Source organism: Xyrauchen texanus, chromosome 10, assembly GCF_025860055.1.
Source record: "Xyrauchen texanus isolate HMW12.3.18 chromosome 10, RBS_HiC_50CHRs, whole genome shotgun sequence".
Taxonomy (NCBI): Eukaryota; Metazoa; Chordata; class Actinopteri; order Cypriniformes; family Catostomidae; genus Xyrauchen; species Xyrauchen texanus.
Genome location: NC_068285.1, coordinates 4048082 through 4060608, shown reverse-complemented (window position 1 = coordinate 4060608; position 12527 = coordinate 4048082). Strand labels below are relative to the sequence as shown.

The 12527-nt window shown below is 43.7% G+C and overlaps 1 protein-coding gene across 1 annotated transcript in view; it reads right to left on the bottom strand.

The window, feature by feature from the left end:
• The window catches only part of LOC127651086 (integrin alpha-M-like), a 53163-nt gene extending 41152 nt beyond the window's left edge, over window positions 1-12011 (bottom strand). The window contains exons 1-8 of the mRNA XM_052136810.1: window positions 11884-12011; window positions 11225-11342; window positions 10808-10902; window positions 2742-2809; window positions 2527-2641; window positions 1254-1384; window positions 738-880; window positions 259-409 (exon numbers count right to left, since the gene is read on the bottom strand). Coding sequence (XP_051992770.1) covers window positions 259-409; window positions 738-880; window positions 1254-1384; window positions 2527-2641; window positions 2742-2809; window positions 10808-10902; window positions 11225-11342; window positions 11884-11923 — 861 coding nt within the window. The 5' untranslated portion in view covers window positions 11924-12011. The remainder of the gene's footprint in view (window positions 1-258; window positions 410-737; window positions 881-1253; window positions 1385-2526; window positions 2642-2741; window positions 2810-10807; window positions 10903-11224; window positions 11343-11883) is intronic.
• Window positions 12012-12527: the final 516 nt, after the last annotated feature.

The following is a 12527-nucleotide window of genomic DNA, read 5'->3' as shown; positions in this document are numbered from 1 at the left end:
ATCAGTGAATAATGACTTTAGTGGCTTTAGAAGACGTGAAATATAGCACACATGTCTTCCGGACTAGTTTTATGCTATTTTGTCATTTTTGAGACTTGACAAACATGGTCACTGTGAACTGTCATTGTATGGAAAGAGTTTCTTCTCGTCTTCAACAGAGTAAATAACAGAATACAGGTTTGGGACATCCTTATGGAGAGTTATTATGCTTATTAATAAGTCTTTGCATAGATGCAGAATTCATGTTTAAGGACTCACCCCAATAACAAAGCGGAGGATATTTTGTTCATCACACCTTTTGAGGACACTCTTAGTATCCCTGTCAGTAGGGTCTCCATCTGTGATAATCAGCAGAACTTTTGTAGCATTCAGATCTGCTCCAGATGATTGATTATTGAAGAGGTTACTTCTGTGGAACCAATAAAACAACACTGACACAAAAACAAACAGCTGAACTCATGTTGGATCATAAATCAAGTATTCCCCACAACATTAACATCTTGTTAAAGGTGCATATCCACAAGCAGGAATCTGGTCACCCTATGTATGGACCTACAGAGCTGAAATATTCTTCTAAAAATCTTAATGAGTGTTCAGCAGAAGAAAGAAAGTCAACCACATCTGGGATGCATGAGGGCGAGTAAATGATGAGAGAAGTTACATTTTTGGGTGAACTGTCCCTTTAACAAATGGAAACTTCTTGTAGTGGGACAATAAAAAAAGATGGATTGACTCACAAAACATAGTTGATTCCAAAGTATGTCTGTGACAAAGTCGACATCTGATGCTCTTTATTAAGTTTTTCTTCAGCTGTGTTGTTCAGAAAGTCATTGAAGTCAAACACTGTCCGAGTTCTGCTAGAAAACTGAACTGCAGCAAACTGATCATACAAGTACAGCACAAACACTGTTAATATCTTTACTACAAAAGCCCTGAACCGCAAGGTGACATTATTATAATTATTTTAAATGGATCCGTCCTCTCTGAAATGTGTTTTTCCCCCACTGGAAACACATGAGATTGTTTTTCACCTTGTGTTTCAGAGCTTCTGTACATTAAACATATCTGCACTTCTACTGTATTTACACAATGCATATATGCAAATGGCAGTAGTAAGGGGCTGATTTTGGTGTTCAGTTAAAGTACCGGTGCATTACTGTAGTGTTTTAGACGTGTAATACTGTGATGTTCTTTAAAGGTCTGTTGCACAGAACTTGTGTGTTGTGAGCTCACAGTCATGAATCATTCTTTACCTTTATGGATGAATTTGAAAAACTTCTCATAATGTCTTTTATGAACCGTTTGTTCATATCAAACTCGTCTGATTTCATACTATTGGATCCGTCGAACAGAAACACCACATCCACTGACGCCTTTGTGCATTCTGCAGAAAAATCAGGAAATGCATTTTATTATTCAAATTAAAGGGGTCATGACATGGTTTTTTTTATTGTATTATTATGTTCCCTTAGGTGCAATTATAGTATTAATATATTTTTTTTAAGAAAAACTTTTAAAATCTAGTGATTTATGACCTTTTCCCACCCTGTTTCTCATCCTCTGATTCAAACAGTCTGTTTTGGGGGCGTTTTCCATTTAAGACTTCAGTGTTAACGCCCACTGTTATGATTGGCTAACGTCAGTGCCTATGTATCAATTATTGACGCCCCCAGCCAGAACAATATGCAAGTAAACTAAGTAAAAACACTGTGATTATTCATAATGAATGAAATTGCGCTTTAAAAAGTAGTTTAAAGTTTAAAATAGATTACTTACAGTTTGCGCCGTCGTTGTTCCCAGAATAGTCGGCACGGACTTATCTTTGAGCAACAGTTTTCTGGCAAAGCCAGCATCATATTGAGATTTGTTCTCAAAACAGTCATCCTTAAAATGTACAGAACAAACGCTTAAGTTAACACTGCCGTGACTGGGACGTCCTCAAAAAATAAACTGCATCCATTTTTCCCTGACGTCTGGATCTTTCGGCAGCTTATTCAGAGGTTTTGTTTGACCACAGCCAGGAACAGCACATCTGTGTGGCATCGTAATTTTCCTGTGCACAAGTAGTCTCTGTCAGAGCTTGCTGTCCATCGACTGAACACTTGTGAGGCGCACGGCGATACGAAATGTGCGTAGTTGTCTTGCGCTTAAATCGTAGTTATCTTGTGCTGGAGGCGGTCATATGCAAACGCTGTTACGTCACTTCTAACCGACACGTCACTTCTAACCATGAATCCAGAACGAGCTGTATTTTGAGCTTGATTAAATAAATGATTCGTTTAGAATGGGGAGGACGTCTTAAAATATTAAACTTGCAGGACGTTTTAATGATACAAAGACCTCTTATATACCAAAAGATCAAGGCAATTTCTCATGTCATGACCCCTTTAAAATGAACAAATAAATAATTACTTTTCCAAAGGATTCCTGATATAAAGTGTGTGTGTGTGTGTGTGTATGTGTGTGTTTGTTTTGTCTTACACACACAATAAGAGATCTGTACATTGAGATATAAACACATCAAACCCTGTAAAGATGCAGTGAAGTTCGAGATGGGCTGTAGTTTGCTGTTGAACTGGTAACAGACGGCATTTAAATATGAGTTTCCATCACACTCACGAGTCACATGTGGACTACAAATCTGAGGAAAAGAGTTTTAATTCAGAGTATCACTTTACAAAAACATGACACCCAGCATTGCTCTGAAGTTGTTTAGCATTCAGACAGAAAAGTGAACTCACAGTGATGTTACCAGCACCAGGGGATGAAACCGCAGCAGAAATCCCAAATGACCTGACGCTCTCAGAACCTGTGAAAAGTGTGTGTGTTTGTGTTACTGTACCCTCTACCAGTGTCAGAGAGTCACTTATATAGGGGGCAATATTTACCCCTTGGAAATGACCTTTAAGGCCATTGTTTACTTTTCATGAGGACTTTTATTTTATTTAAAAAAAAGCACAACTCTGTGTTCCAGTGAGGCACTTTCAATAGAAGTCAATGGGGTCACTATAATTTGTTGACGTCCTGTGGCTATACTTTTAAAACAGAGTATTTTCACATTTACGGATTTATTGAGTCAATTGTTTTCAAATGTTAATTGCATGTCTGCTCGAGTAAACATACTGTTGTTCAATGTAATGTGATTACAACCCTGGAAAATAATTGTGTTGGATTTGCTTAAATACAAATGAAGCATTTTTGCATCACACTTTATTAAAGGTGCACTCAGTATTTTTTCCTCTTTAAAAATGTTTTATACCTAAAGAAATGAATAGTAATTTTGAAACATATGTATAAAATTATGAGCACTTACATGAGATGAGGACCGTCATATCAGTAACCTTATAAAAGCTGTTTTATTCTACATGGGGCAGGGGTGCCCTTATGGGGGCTGCCATTTTAGAATCACATGACCAGCTGAATTCTACTTGTGGCCTCCAAGTTGGCTTTTTCACCCCCAAAATGCTCAGAAATGGCCCTGGATTAAAGTCATAATGGCTGACTATGAATAGACAATGGAAACTGAAAACTAATATTTTGATGCCTCTAGGTGTCAGTGTCCAAGTCCAAAACAACACATAAAAAATTACTGAGTGCACTTTGTCATGTGACAACTGGTCATGTGATTCTAACATGGCAACCCCCAAGAGCGCGCCCCTGCCCCATGTAGAAGGGTCTGACCCCGGGCCCGATGTTAGGGGCCGTTCACACCGAATGTGTTTTTGCGTGCGTCTGTTCTGTTTCCCCATATTTTTCCTATGTAAACACATGCTGGATGAATGTCTTTGACATTTGCACCGCATCTCACTTTTTCTTCAGCGTCTTGTGCAGGACCATACCGTGTTAAAAACACAATCTGAACAAGTCATGCTGCATAGAGTTGCATGTTTCATTTTATTCCTGATTGTTCTACAACATGTGAAGTTTCAGCAAATAAATGTTAATGCAATGCTTTTTCCCCTTCTGCTCTAGTGTACTGAGGGGCTGCCTTGTTAATGTTGCCTATATGCTTATAACATGTGACAGTCTATTGCAACAGTGCTTGCTAGGAGAAGAAATGATATGGTAAGCGATTTTGGGTTCAGGTTCAGGTACGGGTCGGGTTTCATTTTAAGGCCTGTGCAGATCTCTAGTGTAGAATAAAACTGCTTTTATAAGGTTGCTGATATTACTAGAGTCTTCATTTTAATGTGAGTGATCATGATTTTATACACGTTTCAATATTGGAATTTGGCACATTTTCCCACATTTCCTGCAGTAGGAAAACTTCTCCTCTGGGATAAAGATAGGAAATACTAAAGGGAGGAGACTGACTTCCTTGCTTTTATGAAGCTGCACAATCACTGTACTTCACATATGAAAAAGTGACACTTGAGATCAACCTCTCTGAAACATCAAGAATCTGAAAATAAATCCACACACATTTTTGACAATTTTCATGTCATTGTTTTCATATGAAAGCAGCATTGACTAAAGCTGTGCAATTAATCAAATACATATTCGATATTATGATTATGGCTGCCGTGATGAACCACTGAATCAAAATATTACATTTAAAATATGTTTTTACACTAAAGATTTACAGAATCCTCTGACCAGGAGTAAAGGTTGGAATAAAACTGCAAACTGATTAAACAGACTTCAGTTCTAGAGATATATATGAAATATGAATATGCTGACAAAACGCTCTTTTACATTTATGTAATATAGGCATCGCCGCCAAATTTCTCTGGTTTCGCAGAAGATTGCAGTGGTTTTCTTCTCCAGTGTTCCTTGGTGTTCTAGACACAACCCCAGCGATTCACTAATGATCGTTCAAAGATCGCTTTTATCATCTCCCACCTCACCGGAAAGGCTCTTCAATGGGGAGCCAGCCGTTGGAATGAACCAGTGCTAATTATCCGCCATCAAAAAAGGTTTGAATATTGCTCCATCCTCCAGGCCTTCCATGGCCTCATGCTCCAGACCAGTCACAGCCAATAGCTGGTGTGTGGTGGGCGTCACCTCATCATCCTCAGCACCGGATGCCTTCACAGATTCTACAGCATCCGCAACAGCTCCTCCTCTCCATCTCTTCCAACATTAATCAACCCAAAGGCATCACAGGCAAATTTATCTGGCTTAGCAGAAGATTGCAGTGGTTTTCTTCTACAGTGTTCCTTGGTGTTCTAGACACAACCCCAGCGATTCACTAATGATTGCTCAAAGATCAATTTTATAATTTCCCACCTCACCGGAAAGGCTCTTCAGTGGGGAGATGCAATGTGGAAACAGGGAGGCTCCATCATGCAATCCTTTGGAGCTTTCACAATGCACTTCTAGGAGGTATTCGATCTATTCGCGGGGGATTTCCACGCCGGTGAGCAACTTAGCCATTTTAATCAGGGAAAGTTTTCAGTCCCTGAGTACTCCCTACGCTTCCGCATGTTAGCCTCAGCCAGCCATTGGAATGAACCAGCGCTAATTATCCGCCATCAACAAGGTTTGAATATAGCTTCATCCTCCAGGGCTTCCACGGCCTCATGTTCCAGACCAGTCACAGCCAACGAGCCAAAGCTCATTCCTGCCATAGTCAACGAGCTAATTCTTGAAGCCCCATCCATCCCAGAGCCAGCATTGCAAGCCTCGTCCATCCCAGAGCCAGCGCTTGCTGAACTAGTTAGATCTGGAGCTGTTTCCTGTCCTTGTGCCCACCCCGAATAACCTTCCTCCTCCGCTGGTTCCGTCCAGCCCTTCTGCTCTCCTGGTTCCATCCAGCACGATGGACATTCCTCCTCTGCTGGTCCAAAAACCAGAGCAAAGTGATTTTCAATTATCTGGAGTGAAAATGTTATTTCTAAAAGCTGGTAACTGGTTATAACTGGTTTATCACAGAACATTTCTGGAACTACTGTGACGAAGCAGGCAGAGAATGGGAGGCTTGAGAGGCGGAGACCTGGGAGGCGGAGCCCTGGGAGGCTCGAGAGGAGGAGCCCTGGGAGGCGGAGCCCTGGGAGGCTCGAGAGGGGGAGCCCTGGGAGGCGGAGCCCTGGGAGGCTCGAGAGGAGGAGCCCTGGGAGGCTTGAGAGGAGGAGCCCTGAGAGGCTCGAGAGGAGGAGCCCTGGGAGGCTGCAGGTGCTGGCTCTGGGACGGTCGAGGCTGCAGGCGCTGGCTCTCTGATCGTGGCAGGCGTGGGCTCGGGCTCGCTGACCGTGGCAGGCATGGGCTCAGGCTCGCTGACCGTGGCAAGCATGGACTCGGCTCGCTGACTGTGGCAGGCGTGGGCTCGGGCTCGCTGACAGTGGCAGGCGTGGGCCCTGGCTCGCTGACCGTGGCAGGCGTGGGCTCTGGCTTGCTGACCATGGCAGGCGGAGACTGGGGAGCAGAAGCCTTTCCTCTTCTCCTCCTCCTCCGAGCGAATGAAGCTGGCAACGCTGGCTCGTTGGCCGTGGCAGGTGTGGGCGTTGGCTCGCTGGCCGTGGCAGGCACGGAAAGCCCAGAGGCGGAAGCTGGGATCGAGAGAGGTGGTTCCCCAGTAGCGAGTTCTTTCAAGACGAGACTCACATACTCCTTCCACATGTGATCTCCGGGTACCGGCAATTCCCTCTGCCAGCGTGTTGGTAGCCCGAGCCAGTAGATGGTCTTCAGGGAAGCGTCATACACCAAAACCGGTGTGGATGGCAACAGTGGAGAAGAAGTGTGAGTATTCGTGGATGGTCCAATCCGCCTGGGCCAGTTCATTGAAGAAAGCTGCTAGATCCATATTAGGTAGGTTGGTTCTTCTGTGACGAAGCAGGCAGAGAATGAGGATCTATGTGCAGCAGTTTATTTAATGAACATAAAGAAAACTCAGAATCAAGAAAAACAAGGGAAACCTGGCACAGAGCATACAAAAACATGCAAGAACCAACAAAGCAAACAAGAAAACTAAGGGCTTAAATACAAAAAGGAACAAACAAGGGAAAGAGGGACACCTGGGGAAATAATCAGGGAAGGATAAACAATCAGGGGAAAACCAATCATAAAAAGAAATTACAAAGGACTACAAAAACCAAACAGGAAACAGGAACTAAACTAAACTTCAACATAAAAGCACAAAAACAAAAGACAACAGTGAACATGACAACTACAATCACTTCATGTTGCCTGACAAAAAGAAGCATGTGCTTTGATACTGAAGGAAACTGTTGCATCACACATTTCTTTGCCCATCATTCTTTGTGGATGTTGCATTCTGTGAATGAAGAACTTTAACAACTTTATATAATTATTACATATACATGCACAGCTAATCCAGATACATTGAAAACATTATTAGAGATAAATGTACAGTTCTCAGTTGTTTCCATGTCAGAGATGATGCATTCATACAGATTCTATGCTGATAAATCCACCACACCAGAAATAATTTATTGCTTTTTCTAAGCATATTTTGGTAAGGCACGTGGCTTATTTTGGGTTTGTTTTTATAGACCATGTTGCTTGTTTCTCTTGTGAGATCTGGCAACACTGTGATTGGTATTTCACCCACCCATTAGCGCAAAGTAATGTCATTTTTAAAAGAATGTTATTAACCTTTCTTTAATTTTGTTCTAACTGGTAACCATTTGAAAAGGAGGCTGCGGAACTTTTGAACTGAAATGAAAAATATATTGAAATGAAAAACATGTTGTTTTTTTGTCCCTGGTAAATTGGAAAATTCATGGGGCATACAGTATGTTGTCCCTCAACCGCTTGGCATGCAAAGTTTGAATACAAAACATGAATACAAAATATATCAAATATTAAAATTGAATAAATGTCTTTTGTCCAGTCTGTATTATTAGCATTAATTTATTGTCCCTTATTAATTTTAGATACAGTTCCCTATCTGTCATTCACTCAAACTTGTGTCAATGTAGTGATGTCACCATGGTCCCTTTCTTCCCGGAGGTGCTTGAGGAGCTCACATTGTCATGATGGGCACCTTTCAATGCCCGGACCCAATCTCTGAGCTCCTCCGCTCTCACTACTCTCGATGGAGGGGCTGCCAGGGGTTCTCGGCAATTTCCCAGGTGGAAAAGGCAGTTGCGGGTGCACCTGTGCCAGCAAAGCACCGCAAACTGGTGGAACTTCCTGAGACACCCGTCCAGGGCCTTTAGGTTTGCATCGTCACTGGTGACTAAGCCCTATGGTGCCACTGGACAGGCTACCTCCGCATGCCATGGCTCTCCTGCAAGTGCACCAAGCCAAGGTGAGGAGAGAACTGCACAAGGGTATACCATTCAGCAAATCCTGACCCGGCACGGATCACAATCCCACACCCCGTCTGCTCATCGCCAGGGGCATCCCTCTGCAGCAACGGCACTGGCTCTGCCGCAACCCGGCGTAGAGCCCTCGACAGGACACAGGCGCCAACCCGTCTCATGGCCCGCCACCAAGAACCCAAGGAAGGCTTCTAGGCGGCCCTGAGATGGGTGATCCAGGTACGTGGAAACCCACTGCAGGCCTATATACGGTAAGCAGACCACTCCATCCCCCGGTGGAGGGCTGCGAGGAGAATCCTTTGTTGCTTTTTCTTTGATTCGCCGCATGCCTGAAAGGCTGCGGTACCCACCTTTTCAGAAAAGAAGCGGTTTCCTCATTTCCTGGGTCACAAATCCAGTGTTTATGGCCGTCGTTATTGCGGTCGCTGGACATCACGCATTTATGGCAGGCATGACGCTGTGGAGGCGGGCCCACTGCCCCTGTGCGCCCAGCAGTGGCACAACACACCCACGTCCGGGCGGTTGTGATGGATTATGAGGACGGTTCCCTCCTCCCCCTTTGCTGATGGGTCCTATGGTGGGTACCCGGAGCCAGGTAAGTGCTTCTATGTCCCCAGACTCGGTAGAGGCTGTCACTCCAGCCTGAGATGAAGAAGGGGTTCTACAGCCCCTACTTCATTGTAACAAGGAAAGGATGTGGGGCCTGCGGGGAGCCCCGTTTGAACCCTGGAGTTAGTTGAGCAAAAGGCGGTCTCTTGAAGACTGCCCTCCTGACTGAGCACACGTGCATCAAGAGGTTAGGGGACCTGCAGGGGTTCTCTTTCAGCGACACGTGCCTGGAGTTCAGTCCGGTATACTTTCACATTTTCCTGAGGCCCCGACCGAGCTATATGCCCAACGACCCCGTTTAGGTATCAGGCCTGCAAGGTATCTTCACCTGCAAGCGAAGCTTTGTGCATCTACTTGGATCACATGCAGAGCTTTAGATGCTCCAAACAGCTCTTTGTCTGCTTCGGAGGACAGAGCCCTTCTCCAAACAGAGGATCGCCCACTGGGTCGTGGACGCCATCACTTTGACATACCATGCCCATGACGTGCCGCCCCCCTTGGGGCTTCGGGGACACTCCACCAGGAGTGTGGTGGCCCCTGGGCCCTGACCAATGGCACCTCTTTAGTAGACATCGGTAGAACAGCGTGCTGGGCAACACCCAATACCTTCGAAAGGTTCCACAATCTCCAGGTTGGGCCGGTTTGTCCTGTGTGTTGTTAGGTACAAACAGGTACGTTTGCGGGACAACTGGCCAGGTATACCACTTGCGTATAGCACCTTTCCAATCCTGGTGGGGGAGAAGTATGTTATTGACCCCCCAGCAGTGTTCATGAGACTGTGGGCCCTGGACGTCCTTCCTCCTTAGCCCTGTGGTAGGCGGATTCACAGAGACATGTGATGATGGCCCAGTATGTGTGCTAATAAGCCCTGTAATGGGGTAGGTGCTCCACATGCGCTGGTTGCCTCTATGTAACCCCGTGTGATGTATCTTCAGTGAGACGGTTTCCCCGTTGGTAAACCTGCATCTTCCTTGTGTAGAGTCTCCCTCTGCCACCAGTCTACCTCTGGGTAGGACCTACCACGGGTACTTCTCCACATGCGACACTGCCGGCAAGACCATGTGACATATTTCCACACAATTTCACAGGCTGTGGTCTCTGTAGTGTCTTGGGAATCGACCCCCAACCCCCCCCCCCCGCCGCACACACACCCCACGCTGACACTTATGGCCACCAGCTGAATGATTTCCATTCTTTTTGGGGAGACAATAAGAAGAGAAGAGTCACTGGCATGTCACCATTTTTTGCAATCAACTTGTCCCCGTGGTGCGGGGGAATGTACAACGCTCGTAGGAGCATTGGGGAGGTTATGTGATGGCCAGGTGCGCTGGCTAGGAGACACGCAATGGTTTGCTCATCTCGCACCGCCAGTCCACGTAACACAGTTCTGCTAGTTTTGGCATTTCATATAGGGACCACTCGTGTTACTACATTGACACAACATCAAGTGAGTGACGGATAAGAAACGTCCTGGTTACTTTTGTAACCTCTGTTCCCTGATGGAGGGAACGAGACATTGTGTCCCTCCTGACACAACACGGAACTACCTGCTCAAATGGCCGGGACCCTGTCTCAGCTCCTCAGAAAAAACCTGAATGAGTGGTTGCGAGCCAGCTCCTTTTATACCCGTAAGTCCAGGGGAGTGGCATGCAAATTCCACTCGCCAATTCCCATAGGCCTTTTCTCAAAAATCAGAGGTGTTTGTGTCTCCCAAGGGCGACCCCTAGTGACACTATATTGACACGTCTCGTTCCTTCCATCAGGGAATGGAGGTTATGAAAGTAACCAGGATATTCCTAAATATTATTATTTATTTCACTATAATACTGTTGAAAATGAAAATGTAATTTATTACTGCTAAAAGTTATGTGAGACAAAAAGGTTTACTCATCATCTGTAACAACAAAAAACTTACATTTTTCGACTGCTTATTGCATCAATACAGGTGTGTAGGGAGAGTGACAGATGTGTACCTGGACTGGCCAGTAGCGTGCAGTGTAACAGATCTGTGCTGCAGGTGTACATGTCTCCAGATGAATTTCTTCCAAACGGGGCACCAACAATGATCCTGCAAAACCAACACAGCATCAATCATCCAAAAATAACAAATCATATATGAACCCGATCCTGAATAGATTACAATTAAATATAATGCATGAGTGTGTGCAAATAAATTGCTGCACAGGTTTAGCTGTACTTCTAAATGCCTTTTTGTTTTTACTGTTCTCACAAATATAGTAAAAAAAAGACTTCTTAGGATATTTAAAGTGGACATCATTGAAAAGTCTCATAAATCAGCCATATCATGTTTAATCTAATAATGTCAACAGATTTGTGCCAGGGTTTGGGTTTAGTAAATGATCTTATGAAAAGCATGTGTCTACACTCACTGTTTTCCATGTTCAGACTCGTACTGATAAACGCTGTAACCGAAGAAATCTTCATGTTTCCCAGTAAAGCTCAGTGGATTCTCTATATCAATATTAAAGGCCTTCGACACTGTGAACACTAGAACAGAGAGAGAAAAATGCACAAACAACTGTTGAGTGTCATTTGAGGTTTTAGGAGAGAGTTGTGACATCAGCATCTAAATGAGTCCATATGTTTCTATCTAAACTGAACGGACATGAATCATCTAATGAAACTCTTAGCATGTATATAGACAGCGGTGTAGCAGTCATTTCAAAGGTGAGGACAGAATGATTAACGCAACATGAACATAAATATATAGGATTTATATGTTTCAATCGATTAAACATTTTAATTGCATTAATTGCATGAATGACCAGTGAATTTGAACTTTTGCATTTACACATTTAGACATTTGCTGTATGACAGACACAGCGTAAACACATTTGCCCTGTGAAAAAGTGCGGGGGATGAACTTTGGTTTTATTAAAATTGTCCCCCCCGTGTTCTACGCCCTGGAGTATTGCACTCATGAATTCCTGACGGCATGCCAACACACCCACTTCCAAAGACTTTACAACACACACAGATATATTTACATACAGACGGTGCAGTAATATTTGCCTTGAGAGTGTCTTACCCCAAATAAACAACAGCACTGTCAATGTCTCCATGTTCATCTGTCCATCTACTGGAGAAGTGTGAGGGGCGTTCACACAGAACGTGTTTTTGTTCAAAAACTTGTTGAGCTTGTTACATAAAGGGAAAGCCCACCACCCACCCCACCTAACAGTGCAATAATAGGAGGAACTCTTACTTTCTTTTTGATCTGACTTTTCTATTGGCTGTGAGGCATGTACAGAATATGGAGTGAGCAGAAAGTGTTACGGCTATTTGACCTCATTTACAAAATAAGTACAATAACAATACTTTAGTTTTATGGGCATGATTGTACCATGGGTTTCTTTGTTGTACTTTGAAGAAACATATAAATACTGTGCTATATGAATATTGTATTCACGCAGTAGTATCATGATACTGTATCAAATTGCCATCATTGTTTCACTGACAACATTCCTATATATACACTGGCAGCCAAACGTTTGGAATAATGTACAGATTTTGTTGTTTTGGAAGGAAATTGGTACTTTAATTCACCAAAGTGGCATTCAACTGATCACAGAGTATAGTCAGGACATCACTGATGTAAGAAACAGCACCATTACTGTTTGAAAAAAGTCATTTTTGATCAAATCTAGACAGCAGCATCACTCCAACACTTTA